This window comes from Oncorhynchus clarkii, chromosome 25 (assembly GCF_045791955.1).
Source record: "Oncorhynchus clarkii lewisi isolate Uvic-CL-2024 chromosome 25, UVic_Ocla_1.0, whole genome shotgun sequence".
Classification (NCBI taxonomy): Eukaryota; Metazoa; Chordata; class Actinopteri; order Salmoniformes; family Salmonidae; genus Oncorhynchus; species Oncorhynchus clarkii.
Window position 1 is genome coordinate 14,301,340 of NC_092171.1, and position 16,556 is coordinate 14,317,895.

Here is a 16,556-nt window from a genome sequence, read left to right on the forward strand (position 1 = left end):
GCTGTGTGAAGTTGCTGGATATTGGCGGGAACTGTAACACGTTGTCGAACATGTTGATCCACATCATCCCAAACCAGCTCAATGAGTGACATGCCTGGTGAGTATACAGGCCATGGAAGAATTGGGACATTTTCAAGATTGCAGGAATTGTTTACAGATCCTTGAGACATGGAGATGAATGGCACGACGATGGATTTTTTGTGTGTATGGAACATTTCTGTGACCTGGAAAAATGGCACCAGCCCTTTACATTCTCATTTTTATATTTGAATATAAAATGTGTTTGTATTTTTGTTCAGTGTACGGCCCTATGTGGAGCCTGCACTGTTCTCTGTGCTGTACGTGTGAAGAGAGAGAGAGAGAGGGCGATACATAGAGCACAGATGAGATGGTCACTGTGTACAGTGGTAAATACATGACTGGAGGTGGCACACACTCCACGTAAACAAACCCAATTAAGTCAACGTAATTACTTTGCATAAACTGCATAAACAACATTTCCATCCACCCGCCTGCCCACACATACACACATTAACACTTACATACACAGAGATACAGAAACCCCCACACACACACACACACACACAAACACCACCACAAGTTGCTCCAGCAGCAACTCTTGGCAGAGAAAATGTTCGATTAGCGAGTGTGTCACCCTGTTCCGGGGAGGGTAAACCTCGATGCAGCACTAACACTACAATAACAAAAGGACATCACTCTCTTCAGCCTCCACCACACCAGCGGCTGGGAGCCTCAGAACACACACCAGCCAGCCAGAGGAAGACGTGGGGTAAACTAAGAGGAGGGGCATGAAGAGTCATGTCCCCGGTCCTCAGAGGGCTAGGGGAATATGGGGAAAAGCAGAGTGGACAGGCTCAGCCCTTGTGTAGCTAATCACAATCAGCACATATTTTCGGAGGGTGGATTTTCGGTTGTCGCATCGGGGGGACATTAGAGAAGTTTACAGTCCCAGTGACAACACCCCCTCTGCAAGGTCACCTTTACCCTTGTGCCCATCTCCTCTCTCAGCTTGGCAGGCTTGCTGCAGTTGGTGAGGGGGCTACAATGGGCTACAGTTGTCACATCATGTTTGAGCGGGTGGGAGGGTGGTGTGTGTATCTGTGGGGGTGAGGGCATGCATAGTGAGTAGCACCCTCTATCCTCCACTGCACTCTCTTCATCTCTATGTAAATACAGAGAGAGAGAGAGAGAGAGAGAGAGAGAGAGAGAGAGAGAGAGAGAGAGAGAGAGAGAGAGAGAGAGAGAGAGAGAGAGAGAGAGAGAGAGAGAGAGAGAGAGAGAGAGAGAGAGAGAGAGAGAGGAGGGGCGAGACATTAGCCTATGGAGGGGAGGAAAAAGATAAGAGGTGAGAGGAAAGAGGGAGGAGGAGGGGAGAGTACAGTAGGGAGATAAGTAGAAGATCTGAGGAAAAGGATAGAAAGTAGAAGAGGGACGAATGGAATTCAGTACCAGAAATCACTTCCTCTCCTTTCCTCTCTTCTCCTCTCATTTCCTCTCCTTTCTTCTCCTCTCCTCTCCTTTTATCTCTTCTCCTCTCCTTTCCTCTCCTTTCCTCTCCTCTCCTTTCCTCTCCTTTCTTCTCCTCTCCTTTCTTCTCCTCTCCTTTTATCTCTTCTCTCCTTTTATCTCTTCTCCTCTCCTTTTATCTCTTCTCCTTTCTTTCCTCTCCTCTCCTCTCCTCTCCTCTCCTCTCCTCTCCTCTCCTCCACCTTCATTTTTAATGAGATCCATTGAATAATCATCTGAGAATAAAACAAACAGACAGTCCAGAAGGCCTGGCAGCACGTGTAAGACAGAGTCTGATTAATAATTCAACGATCAGGAGGCTTTTCTCCTCAGCCTCCTGCCTCAGCGCTGCCTCCGTTGCAGAGAGAAGCAGGTTTAAATGTCAGCAGGCTTTACCTTAATCCCCCAACCCTCTGCCTCTCCAACACAGCATCTTTATTACCAATGACTGGCAACATTAGGGTGTTTGTTCACATGTCTGCTTGTGCTAACCGAAAGTGACTATAGCATGTGGAGGGTAGCTTGAAAGACGTGACTGTTGGAGGCTTTTTTCCACAACAGGAGTGATTCTGTATTGTTACTGGCACAAGGAAAGGGAATGTGTTGGGGGGGGGTGCTCTTCGGGTCCACAGGTGCTCCAGAACACAATTAAAAGTTCTGTCAATCAGGCGGAGCACAATGGCTGGCTTGCTATCCTTCTCCCTCTCCTTCTCCCCTTCTCTCTCAAACAGCATCAGGAGCAATTTACACCTCACTATCGCTCTCACCTAGGACCTAGCTGTTACTCACAGGTCAGGAGCATCCACGGGAACACACACGTATACACACGCACATGTACACGCACGCACATGTACACACACAGTGTAAATTTAAAGCGTAACCAAGTTTGTGGATGAACTAAGAGTATATGGGTACAGTATGCTGCATTAACTCACTACAGAAGTAACTGCGTGTTTGAAAACCCACCACTACTTGTGAAGAGGAAGGAGAATAAGATATCTACAAATGAGAGCCAAGTGTCTTTGAAGTGGTTCAGGAGTAAAATAAAACATTATTGTCATTTCCATTTTGAAATGTTTAACAAGGACAACTTTTCCCACGATAGAAAGTGAAAGGCCAAAAGCAATGGAGTTCATGCATTTTTAGATAATGCTACCACTAAAACCCAATAAACTTTCAAATATTCCTCGGCAAGGATTGTTAGGGCAATGCAAGACCCTTTGAAGAGGGGTTTCTTCTTTGAAGCTTTTTTTTTTAAGAGTTTCAAACGTAAGTGCCACTGAACTGAGTTCAAAGACACACATGGGTACTTGTGGCCATATTCCTCTCTGTTTTTCAGGGTTACCAATATTAAGCCTCTGAGTGCGTGGTGCATCCCATGCAGATTCACCGTCAGCTCAGACCCACTGAGCACTGTATTTGATGATGAAAGGGAGGTGCGCACAAACACACAAAGTTGGATGAACAGAAGCCGTTCTGAGTAAGTTCATTAATAGCACTGAGTGCTACTGGACTGACAGGAGAATGAGGGAGAAGGGCTTGTTCAGTAGCCCCCCAGGTTGGTAGAATACACCGTGCAGGCACACACACACACACACACACACACACACACACACACACACACACACACACACACACACACAGGCAAGGTAATGCTAGTGTGTCTTTGGGGTCTGTAAGCCGTAAACAGCGGGTGGCAATAATTGTGGTTTAGGTCTCAATGAGCATAAGTCAATGATTTTCCAACCTGGGGCTACCGTCAAATGTGAGTTACCGCTCCCTGTAGGAGGCGGGGGAAAGTGCTGGGGCGGGAAAACGCTCTCCCATGGACCCCATTACTAAGCTAGCGCTGAGCTGGGCTGGGGGAGGTACGGCAAGGAGGAGGAAAAGTGCAGCTTAAGGTAAAAGCGAGACAGAGAGAAGGGGGGGGGGGCAGTGCCAGAACAGCCAGCCAGTGTACCATGCTGCCTACTGCAGGAAAATAATTGTGCACACTGCTCCAGGTTCCACTCAGCCAGCCAGCCCAGCGCAGAACGGGATTTCTCTAAAAGGCCGATACAGCAAGCTAGCATTTTGATTCTCCTTTTAACAGGCAGGCTATCCTAGAGCAGTTTCACTTTGTACTGTACCAACCATCAGGAGGCCAAGCTCCTGACCAGAGGGGTGTGGAGAAATGGAGAGAGAGAGGAAAGGAGGGAGGGAGAAAAAAGAAGGCATAGGACAGGAAGAGGGGGATTCAGTGGGAAGTATGCTCCAGTGCTGTGCTGGCTCAGGAGGGGACAGAGGGACGGCCAGAGGCAGTGTTCCACACACACAGGCACTGAGGGACTGGCCATTGGAACTACCACTGGATGTACATTCACTAACGCTGCGCCACACCCCAACTAAAACGAAGGGATCTGGGATAACTTTCACATCTAATAGCCGTAGCATATGTCTAGAGCAATGTTTTTGCGTCTGCATTTTTTGGTTTGTTCCTTGTACTGTATCACAATAGGACTACGCCTCGGCTATGAGTGATTAAGCCAACATAGATGCTCAGTTGCATCTCCCATTGGTTCAATGGTTTATTTTTGATCTTTCCAGACCTCACAGAACCCAGTCTATCAGCTGTGTTTGCTGCAACATCTTAATTACCATAGATACAGCCCCTACCCTAAGTCTACATGCGTTATGATTAAAACTAATGTGGCTGGCTAGTGGAGCACTGGAGGAAGACTGAGAGGAGGAGAAAGGGGCAGTGTGTGTGTGTGTGTGTGTGACGGGGGGTGGGGGGGTACCCACGACTGACCTGACATGTCTGTACCCTTCCTCCTCCCTCACCCTCCATCCGAAGATGCTCTCTCTCACGCCGTGATTCGCCCTTACCTTTCGGAAGCTCCTCTAGCCCTGGAAGCACTTTAAGCGGGCACAGATAAACAGCTTACTCTCCAAAGCAAGCGCTCGTCAGGAAGCTTCAATCACATCTTTAGAAGAAAATGAGGCAGTGGAGGAGGGCTGGGGAGAGGACGAGGGCTGGGGAGAGGACGAGGGCTGGGGAGAGGACGAGGGCTGGGGAGGGGACGAGGGCTGGGGAGAGGACGAGGGCTGGGGAGAGGACGAGGGCTGGGGAGAGGACGAGGGCTGGGGAGAGGACGAGGGCTGGGGAGAGGAGGAGGGCTGGGGAGAGGACGAGGGCTGGGGAGAGGACGAGGGCTGGGGAGAGGACGAGGGCTGGGGAGGGGACGAGGGCTGGGCAGGGGACGAGGGCTGGGGAGAGGACGAGGGCTGGGGAGAGGACGAGGGCTGGGGAGAGGACGAGGGCTGGGGAGAGGAGTAAGGCTGGGGAGGGGACGAGGGCTGCGGAGAGGAGGAGGGCTGGGTAGAGGAGTAGGGCTGGGTAGAGGAGTAGGGCTGGGGAGAGGAGGAGGGCTGGGGAGAGGAGGAGGGCTGGGGGGGGGGGGGGGCTGGGGGAGGAGAGGGATTGAGTGGGGCTGTGGCTATGCTAGATGGACCTTGATGGACCTTGGAGGAGAATAAGAGAAAGGCGTTTGATTTTCTACGGCGGGCAGCTCAAGGAGTGAGGATGTCGTCTGAGTCCATTAGTAGTAGTACAACAGTGTTTTCCAGGGAATCCCCTATTAATGCTGACAAACTGCGGAACTATAGTCTGATAGAGTCCAAATGCCAGGAAACCCAAGATCATTTTACAGTCTTCTGCAGCTTTCATATACAACCACACACTTACTAAGGTGGCAGAAAGCCTCGCGGTTTGAGCATTGGGCCGGTAATCAAAAGGTCACAGGTTTGAATCACCGAGCCGACAAGGTGAAAGAATCTGTCGGTGTGTCCTTGAACAAGGCACTTAACCAGCATTTGCTCCAGGGGCGACGTACTACTATGGCTGACCCTGTATCTGGCGTATGTGACAAAAACACAAAAACAGGAGAAAGGGGCAGTGTGTGTGTGTGTGTGTGTGACGGGGGGTGGGGGGGTACCCACGACTGACCTGACATGTCTGTACCCTTCCTCCTCCCTCACCCTCCATCCGAAGATGCTCTCTCTCACGCCGTGATTCGCCCTTACCTTTCGGAAGCTCCTCTAGCCCTGGAAGCACTTTAAGCGGGCACAGATAAACAGCTTACTCTCCAAAGCAAGCGCTCGTCAGGAAGCTTCAATCACATCTTTAGAAGAAAATGAGGCAGTGGAGGAGGGCTGGGGAGAGGACGAGGGCTGGGGAGAGGACGAGGGCTGGGGAGAGGACGAGGGCTGGGGAGGGGACGAGGGCTGGGGAGAGGACGAGGGCTGGGGAGAGGACGAGGGCTGGGGAGAGGACGAGGGCTGGGGAGAGGACGAGGGCTGGGGAGAGGAGGAGGGCTGGGGAGAGGACGAGGGCTGGGGAGAGGACGAGGGCTGGGGAGAGGACGAGGGCTGGGGAGGGGACGAGGGCTGGGCAGGGGACGAGGGCTGGGGAGAGGACGAGGGCTGGGGAGAGGACGAGGGCTGGGGAGAGGACGAGGGCTGGGGAGAGGAGTAAGGCTGGGGAGGGGACGAGGGCTGCGGAGAGGAGGAGGGCTGGGTAGAGGAGTAGGGCTGGGTAGAGGAGTAGGGCTGGGGAGAGGAGGAGGGCTGGGGAGAGGAGGAGGGCTGGGCAGAGGACGAGGGCTGGGGAGAGGACGAGGGCTGGGGAGAGGACGAGGGCTGGGGAGGGGACGAGGGCTGGGCAGGGGACGAGGGCTGGGGAGAGGACGAGGGCTGGGGAGAGGACGAGGGCTGGGGAGAGGACGAGGGCTGGGGAGAGGAGTAAGGCTGGGGAGGGGACGAGGGCTGCGGAGAGGAGGAGGGCTGGGTAGAGGAGTAGGGCTGGGTAGAGGAGTAGGGCTGGGGAGAGGAGGAGGGCTGGGGAGAGGAGAGGGATTGAGTGGGGCTGTGGCTATGCTAGATGGACCTTGATGGACCTTGGAGGAGAATAAGAGAAAGGCGTTTGATTTTCTACGGCGGGCAGCTCAAGGAGTGAGGATGTCGTCTGAGTCCATTAGTAGTAGTACAACAGTGTTTTCCAGGGAATCCCCTATTAATGCTGACAAACTGCGGAACTATAGTCTGATAGAGTCCAAATGCCAGGAAACCCAAGATCATTTTACAGTCTTCTGCAGCTTTCATATACAACCACACACTTACTAAGGTGGCAGAAAGCCTCGCGGTTTGAGCATTGGGCCGGTAATCAAAAGGTCACAGGTTTGAATCACCGAGCCGACAAGGTGAAAGAATCTGTCGGTGTGTCCTTGAACAAGGCACTTAACCAGCATTTGCTCCAGGGGCGACGTACTACTATGGCTGACCCTGTATCTGGCGTATGTGACAAAAACACGATCACACACACACACACACACAAATATCCCTAAAAGAATGTCACTCTCCTACTACAGATGAAGTTTGTTAATTTGAGCTAGTTTGCGATAGCAGGAAAATAGTGGACATTTTGTAGGGGTTGATACATTTTTCGGAAGGGAAAATCAAGTCTAAATTTCAAAGTGGAAATTACAAACATACGATGCCTTTTTCAAATCCAAGTTAAAGATTTCCTGCATTGCACAGTACAGTCTTAGAGGTCAAAGGGCAGTCTCATCAGTTGGTCCCTGAGGCCCGTACACACACAGGGTTACATCACCATGGCGATCAGAGAGACAACAAGGAGAAAGGCTGTGTCGCCCTAAGACTGTCTGTCAATGGGGTGGACACACTGTCTGTCAACACCCCTGAACAACAGAACATACAAGCATCAAAGTGAACAGAATCATAGAGAGAGGGGATGAGGGATCACTAGTTACATCCCTACTGCGATGTTGGACTAGAGACTGTGAGAGAGAGAGGCTTTGATAACCAGCAGTGGACAGAGATGCAGAGATATCGTTCAGTGACGAGACGCTGGGTGTCTCGCAAAGCCCCAAAGTCTCTCCTTCTCCTCATCCTTCACAGCGTACTGAGTGCGCTCAGAGCGACTGATGGATTTCCTCAACGCGCATCCCATTCCGCCTGGCATACAGATGAGAGTAATGCCGTTTGCGTCCCCTGAAGCCGAAAAATGCGGGGTGCTCCGAATTGGTTTAGAGACATTGGTGCTGAGCAATGTGATTTCTGCTATGACTGTCACAAATCTAGCGCAACAGGAAAATCAATTTGCTGTGTGTGCCTCCTCCTGGCTCGAGGAGAATCCAAATGCCAGGAAACCCAAGATCATTTTACAGTCTATTCTATTTTGCTTCACGGAGACTGAGAAACTGCAGGGGGGGTGGGGGAGAGAGAGAGAGAGAGAGAGAGAGAGAGGAAATGAAAAGCGAGACGCCAGGGGAACCAGAGGCTTTCTACGACTCCAAGATCAATATGTCCTTCTGTAGGCGTGATTGTCTCTAAGGCGGCGTACACACCATTCTCTCTGTCTGTACTGTCTATCACTGAGATGATAGTGTGTGTGTCCGTGCGAAATGAATGTGCAGCGTCTGTGTGCATGCATATTGCCTGTGTAAGTGTGTTTGTGGGAGCATGTGCATTTATTTGGTGTGCGCTGCATGTGCACTGTCAGTCAGTGTGTGTGTTAATGAGTGTCTGTGAAGGTGTATATATAGTGTGTGTGACAGACAGATGAAAGGCTGACACTGTGAAATTGCTCTCCTCTCTGACCATTGTCAGGGGTGACAAGTGTCCCGTGAGCGCTCGGCCGTGTGACATGTGCATTGTCCCGGTAACCGAGGCAGACCTGACAGCCGCCGTCTGAGGGCGATAAACCACAGCCCCGGTCACATCACGGTCAAAGCGCAGTGGCGTGCAGTAGAGCCGACCTGACCAGTGACAATTCCACAGACTGGACCATGCTACTCTGCGCCCCCAGGTCACTGATATGGAAGAGTGACCCTTAAACTCGAGGGCTAGGGACAGCCAGTCAGCCACATTCTGCACAGAGGCAGATGTCTTTTATTGGTATGTTTAGAAAGGAGGCAGGTTGCAGGTAAGATAAATCACACAACTAGGACCTGCTAGGAAGGAGAAAGTCATAAATTCTTCATATCACAACAACATTAGTACTCAGTGTTTCTCCCTCGCATACACAGTATTATGCCTGGTGCTGGTATTTCTCATTAGAAGTGATAGTATAAACCACAAGAGGTTGGTGAGACCTTAATTGGGGAGAACAGGCTTGTGGTAATGACTGGAGCGGAATCAGTGGTATCAGACACATGGTTTCCAGGTGTTTGATAGCATTCCATTTGCTCCGTTCCGGCCATTATTATGAGCTACAATAGGTAAACCCTAGCAGCTGTTAGCAGACTAAGATCCTGTCTCTATGAGGATGTGTTTTCGCATGATGGGAGAATATTTATTGATACTATATTAATCACACCTGTCCCTCCGATGAGATCCACCTCCCGTCTCGCCATCTCACTCCGGATTTCTCAGCATTTCCTGCCGTCCGCCTCGGGAGCGGCTGTCCTGCTTTTTCATTAGTGTCAATCACTCCTGCACAAGCTCAGTCCGCCCTGAACAACCCGCCTGCCTCAGGAGCTCACGTATTTGTCCCGCCTCGTCAGCGTGATTGACAGGCCTGAGAGCCGCAGACGTGCCGGTCAGGCCTCAATCAGGAAGAGCAGCGGAGGCTGTGGTTAGACGAGGAGGGGTGGGGAGGGCAGGCAGACAGGGTCACGTCCACATCTCATAGCCTTGTGTCACTCTGGCCTGTCCAAGGCATGTCCAACACACTCCCATTCTTTACCTCACCGTTTATCTAAACTAAAGCTCTGCTATTCCTCTAGGGGGACACAGCCATCTGCTATTGTCTTATTTTGGAGGCCTGTTTTGAAAGGAAGAACACAGAGGCCAACAGCAACCATCTGTATCTGTGCATCTAAAATGTTTTTCAAAATGAAGATAAATGACAAATGATTTACAATAGAAAAGGGACCAAGGAAACTACATTGATCAGCTAAATGGGTCAGCTTGAAATGGCCACTTCTAAAGAACATCATTATTCTGATCAATTTCCTGCAGGGTGTCATCATACCTGAACAGGATATTTGAACAGACGGTATGATGTTCAGGGATGCTTTTTGTGAAATGATTTGCCTTAGTAACCCTGTAGGCTTACCTTGTGCTGTGGTTGGGCCGCTAACTGGGGAGATTGGGCCAGAGCCGGAGCGTGATTGGTTGGAGCCCACGGGGGAGCCAACAGGAGAGGGCGATGGGCCGCTGCCTCGGCCAGACAGGTGGGGTGATGCGTGGGGTGAGAAGGGTGACTGGGACGGATTACTCTGCTCCCCCTGGCTACTGGTGGAGCCTGTAGCACTGACGGCTGAACTGTGACCAGCGTCCGTCCCTGTAGGGAGGTCGTCTATGGCACCAGACAGGTCCTGGAACAGAGGAGATGGTAGGTGAGTACAATGACGAGCAAATCTTATTCAATGTGATGTATTTTGTCCAAACCCTGTATATGATATACACTGAGTGTACAAAACATTAAAGACACCTGCTTCTTTCCATGACACAGACTGACCAGGTGAATCCAGGTGAAAGCTATGACCCATTCTTGATGTCACCTGTTAAATCCACTTCAATCAGTGTAGATGAAGGGGAGACAGGTTAAAGGAGGATTTTTGAGACAATTGAGGCATGGATTGTGTATGTGTGCCATTCAGAGGGAGACAAAAGATGTAAGTTCCTTTGAACGGGGTATGGTAGTAGGTGCCAGGCGCACCGGTTTGTTGCCAAGTTGGGACAGCATCCCCGTGGAATGCTTGTAGAGCCCATGCCCCGACGAGGCTGTTCTGATGGCGGGGGTGAAACTCAATATCAGGAAGGTGTTCCTGATGTTTGGTATACTCTGTGTATTTGAACAAGCACGACATTGTGAAACAGAGCAGTAGTGCCTTGATGGTGTAGGTCAGACAGTCTGTTCTATGTGATGTGTATGATGGGCCAGTATTCAGGGTGAGTTCATGTTACACACATCCCCTGTGGGGAGAGAAAGAAGAGGGAGGGAGGGTACTGACTGGCTGAGGGTATTCCCTCATCTGAATCTTTTCCAGGAAATCCCCTATTAATGCTGACAAACTGCATTGGAGGGTGAAGGGAGAGAGAGTGGGAGGGAGGTAGATGGTGTGTGTGTGTCCCACGACCTTTTACCTAGACTTACTACAGCCACCTCTCACGTGTCTCCTAAAATGGCCAAGTGAAAATACTGTTTTAATGGTAACAGCTGAAGATGAACCAAACTACTGTGGTCCTTTCACAAGTATGGTATGTATTTTGTGATCAATTGTTTACTAAAGCAGAACATGGTGATTGAAGGATTTGTTTACTAAAGCATTACGGCATATTGTCAGTATGTATAACATTGCTTCTAAAATGAGCACCATTAAGCAGATTTCCTGGTGACAAACAGGTCTCTCTCTCTCTCTCTCTCTCTCTCTCTCTCTCTCTCTCTCTCTCTCTCTCTCTCTCTCTCTCTCTCTCTCTCTCTCTCTCTCTCTCTCTCTCTCTCTCTCTCTCTCTCTCTCTCTCTCTCTCTCTCTCTCTCTCTCTCTCTCTCTCTCTCTCTCTCTCTCTCTCTCTCTCTCTCTCTCTCTCTCTCTCTCTCTCTCTCTCTCTCTCTCTCTCTCCCTCCTGTGGAGGCAGTCACAGGTCACAACAGATGTGTGCCATTTGACACAGTGGGGTCCTGCAAACAGGGAAACCATGGCGACAGCTTTCCAAACAGGTGAATCCAGTGTGACATCCAACATATTGTTAACCTAAGAGCCAATTAAAAACGGGGAAAGCACTGTGAATAATTACATTACCTGCCAGTCGCCAGTTCTCCAATAATCGTTGGGCACCAAAGCATATAATTAATTTGGACGATTTGAGGACAGACCAGTTTGGATTAGACTCATGGTTGACCACATCTAAACAGTGTTCTGACTGAGAGAGCCCATAAGACCAGCTTCTTCCACAGATGAACAGTGAAGAAGCCCCAGATGCTGCTTCCTCCTCCACTCTCTCCACAGTGATATTTACAGCAGCGAACAGCCAGCCCAGCCAGCACCCGTCCAAATACCCAACAAGCTAGCTGGGGCCCATTCCAAAGTGGCCCAAATCCAATTTATTGCCTCTCTGCTACAAATTGCTCTGTGCATTGAGTCTCCAAATAGCTGTCAACTACTCCCAGTTGGCATCTTGTATTACTTAATGTGCTTCTGAAGCATGTAATTGTAATAATAAGAAAATATTGAAGTGATAATAACCACTTATTTTGAGATGGCCAGACCCCCACGTAATGACCTATCTAGATGTTTCACACTACGTTAGAGAGGCAGTATTTTGTGACCCTTCACCTCTGGGATGTTGGCATCTCTCTCTCCCTCTCTGAGGCTGTCAGCCTGTCAGACTCAGACAGGCAGGGGCACTGAGGGGACAGCCGAGCCAACACACACAGTACAAACACGCACATACCACCAGACTAACATGCTTTGACTGAGTGGGAGAAATCCCCCTGTCATTCAGTAAGTAGTGGGACTTGGTGGATGTCCCCCCTGATTGGGCAGAGATGTGTATTAGTGATTGCTGCTGGGAAGGGAAGGAACAGGCAGATTGGGCCAGCCGGGCAAGCCAGGTTTCTCTGGTCACACTGTCTAGACAGGGAGGAGTCAGGTAACACACCAGAGCTTCCTGTCTGTGGACCAGAGGAAGAGAGCGAGAGCCCTGACCCTCAAACTTCCTCACACACAATACTGCAAGGCACACATTCAAACTGCTTTCTCAAGCCTAAAGCAGGGTGAACCAGCATGACTGTATTGGGCAGGGGAGGCTTTCTCACAAGCACTAACAAAAGTGGTAGGGTAGTGCTGGGACTGGTAGTAGGGCAGAGGATGGGACTGTAGTTGCTGCTAGGGCGAGGTCAGAGACTGCAGCTAGCTGGGACCGGAGCTGAGTGCTGGGGCCATGCAGGGCTGGTGTTGTCAACTCTGGTTAGAGGCTCTTGGGGCAGTGCTGTCCAGCGTGTCACCTTGCTGTTGGACACACCAGCCACCCCCTGCCACTACAGCTGCCACCCCCAGTGTCCCCCTGCCACCCTCCTGCCAACACCCTGCCACCAGGCCAGACAGGCTTGCTGACTCAGCCCAGTCACAGAGCCATAGCAGCGGGGAAGACAGGGAGACTGGTGGGCTAGGAGGGTGTGGGATGGTGGAGGGTTTGTGTGTGGATGGGGAGGGTTCTCTCTCACTCTTTCCTGTTGGTGAGACACCCTAACACAGGGCGTGAGAAGGATCAATGCTGATATTCAAAGTGCCTGCAGTGACATAAGAGGGGAAACTCTAATGGAGGGGAAAAGTTGCATTTAAAATGCAAAGATCCCAATGTTAATTACCCATGATGTTGCTGATTAAAACTGATTTAGTGGACTCGTACAGTACAGAAGGCTTATTCCTCTCTTTCTCTGAGTAAATAGAATGATGACAGCTGTAATTAGGGTTAATGGCTGTCTGTTGTGAGCCCACTGGGGACTCCCTCACTCTCACACATGGACCCACAGTCGTTACTGCCTTCGGACTGCTGCCTCTTTCTACAGAGCTATGGAATTTAAGTGGAAATGTTTTTTCATCCCCAAACCCTGAGTTGAAATGCCATGCAAATTATCTTCTGAACGGTTGTGTGTCAGGGAGGGAGTGGGGGAGTGGAGGGTAATGGGATGCCCCATGTAGAGAGCTCACTGTAATACCCTTCTCAAGGTGCTATTAAATACCACATACAGAGACGGAGAGAGACTAACGAAATGATAACACTCCCAGCTACACAGTACAGGTCTGGCATAGGCTGTTTACACATGTGTTTGCATGGGATGGAAACAAGCTGAGCAAGTGAGAGAGAGCGATGATAATGGTGATGATGCTGATGGTTGTGGTGATGATGGTGATGATGATGGTGATTGTGGTGGTGGTTGTGGTGATGACTATGATGATGGTGATGGTGGTTGTGGTGATGATGATGGTGATGATGATGGTGGTGGTTGTGGTGCTGATGATGGTGCTGGTGGATGTGGTGATGGTGATGATGATGATGGTGGTGGATGTGGTGGTGATGATGATGATGATGATGATGATGATGGTAGTGGTTGTGGTGATGATGATGATGGTGGTGGTTGTGGTGATGATGCTGATGATGGTGGTGGTGGATGTGGTGATGATGATAATGCTGATGGTGGTGGATGTGATGATGATGATGATGATGGATGATGATGGTGATGATGATGATGATGATGGATGATGATGATGATGATGGTGGTGGTGGTTGTGGTGATGACGATGATGCTGATGATGGTGTGGTTGTGGTGATGACAATGATGCTGATGATGGTGGTGGTGGTGGATGTGGTGATGGTGATGATGGTGGTGGTGGTGGATGTGGTGATGGTGATGATGGTGGTGGATGTGGTGGTGAAGATGATGATGATGGATGATGGTGATGATGATGATGGTGGTGGTTGTGGTGATGATGATGATGATGGTAGTGGTTGTGGTGATGATGATGATGATGGTGGTGGATGTGGTGATAATGATGATGATGATGCTGATGGTGGTGGTTGTGGTGATGATGATGCTGATGATGCTGATGATGGTGATGGTGGTTGTGGTGATGATGGTGATGATACTGGTGATTGTGGTAGAAATGATGATGATTCATTTCAATGATCTAAGGGTCTTGCCTGGTATGCCACAGGCTCCAAACCACCTACTGCTGATTGACAGAATTCTTTGCTCAGACAACTCTCTGATCATTATGGGCCAGACAACAGTAATTTCACTGTCCTCACACCTCAATGTCTCAGCGCCTGTTGTCTATTGTGTCGTGGCCTTGAGGTTGGCATTGATGGGAAGTCATAATCTATCACACATCTCCATAGCGGGCTGGGTGCTATGACGACCCAAGCCCAAGCCCTCTTCTGTCATTATGGAACATCTCAGAGACGTGTTTGTGCAATAACACCAGCGATTAAACCAAGTCGACCAAGAGCAGAACTCAGAATTCACTAGTATTCTAGTCATGAACTCCTATCCCTGTCTATATCTCCAGATCAGGCAACATATTAGGAACTAGGATCTGAGGGACATGGCTGTGTTTCACAGACGGTAGTTTTGCCAACCACATCAGGACTATTGGAGCCAATCTGAGGGACATTACTATGTTTCAAATCCCATTTATTTTATGTTCAAGCAAGTGTTTTTTCTCTTTGTTGTCTCAAACAAAAGCAGAGAGAGAACAATCTTGTCGGGGCCTCTAAAGTTGCAGCAGAGACACAGTGTGAGAAAGCAATATGTGCTTTTTTATTCAACTACATTGGCTGCACAAAGCACAGACACGATAATACTACCGCTACTACTACTACCATTACAACAAAAACAACTGTCTAGATCAGTGGTACCCCTTCAAACATTCAACCTCCAGCTGCGTACCCCCTCTAGCACCAGGGTCAGCGCACTCTCAAATGTTGTTTTTTGCCATCATTGTAAGCCTGCCACACACACACTATACGATACATTTATTAAACATAATAATGAGTGTGAGTTTTTGTTGAGTTGCATTGGAGAGAGTCTCAGACTTAAATGATTTTCTACACTCAGTCTGTGCCTGTATTTAGTTTTCATGCTAGTGAGGGCCGAGAATCCACTCTCACATAGGTACGTGGTTGCAAATGTGTCTTAACAGCGCAATTTGCCAAGGCAAGAAACTCTGAGCGCAGCTCTATCCAGAAATCTGGCAGTGGCTTCTGATTAAATAACATTTTCACAGAACTGCTTTCACAGAACCGCTTTCGATGAGGCTCTCTTGTTCAGATATCGGTAAGTGGACTGGAGGCAGGGCATGAAAGGGATAACGAATCCAGTTGTTTGTGTCGTCCGTTTCGGGAAAGTACCTGCGTGATTGCGCCCCCAAATCACTCTGGTGCTTCGCTACATCACATTTGACATTGTCCGTAAGCTTGAGTTCATTTGCACACAATCATACAATGACGGAAAGACCTGCATGTTGTCCTTGTTAACTTCTTAATCATAGCCTCAATTTTGTCCCTCACATTGAATATAGTTGCGGAGAGTTCCTGTAATCCTAGATTCAGATCATTCAGGTGAGAAAAAATATCATTCAGATAGGCCAGTTGTGTGAGAAACTCGTCATCATGCAAGCGGTCAGACAAGTGAACATTATGGTCAGTAAAGAAAACTTTAAGCTCGTCTCTCAATTTTAAAAAAAACGTGTCAATACTTTGCCCCTTGATAACCAGCTCACTTCTGTATGTTGTAAAGTGTTACATGGTCACTGCCCATATCATTGCATAATGCAGAAAATACACAAGAGTTCAGGGGCCTTGCGGGAGCAACTGCTTGCATGTGCGTTACCACTCCACTATGTCTCCCTGGCATGGCTTTTGCGCCATCAGTACAGATACCAACACATACTATCACAAAGCTGTCCAGTACTTTAAAAATATCCTCTCATGTTGTCCTGGTTTGAAGTGGTTTGCAGAAGAGGGTGTCTTCCTTAATTGACCCCCCATAAATGTAACAGACATATACCAGGAGCTGTGCCAGGCCCGCCACGTCTGACTCATCCAGCTGTAACACATAGAATTCACTGGCTTGTAAGCGAAGCAGTAATTGTTTCAAAACATCTCCTGCCATGTCACTGATGCGTCGTGAAACAGTGTTGTTTGATGAAGACATTGTCTGTCTAGTTTTTTTTGGCCTTTCCCCCCAGCATTGTCCCAGCCATATCCACTGCAGCAGGAAGAATGAAGTCCTCCACAATAGTATGGGGCTTCCCTGTCCTAGCCACTCGGTAGCTCACCCGTTGCTTTTATACATGTCTTACTACTCAAAAAACTCCTGTGGCTTATTTTTCAAATTGTAATGTTTCGTTTGGTGCTATACACAAATGTATAGCAGCATTGGAAAATATAAATGTACAGTTTGAAAATGTGAAAAAAAGAAAAAAAAATGTGAATCACATTTTTATTTGGCGTACCCC

At 49.2% G+C, this 16,556-nt stretch overlaps 1 protein-coding gene across 1 annotated transcript in view; it reads right to left on the minus strand.

Annotated features, from left to right (window-relative positions):
* LOC139383828 (AT-rich interactive domain-containing protein 1B-like) overlaps positions 1-16,556 on the minus strand; it is a 225,264-nt gene that overhangs the window by 55,984 nt on the left and 152,724 nt on the right. Inside the window, exon 5 of the mRNA XM_071128404.1 lies at positions 9,647-9,908. Within this exon, the coding sequence (XP_070984505.1) occupies positions 9,647-9,908 (262 nt within the window). The remainder of the gene's footprint in view (positions 1-9,646; positions 9,909-16,556) is intronic.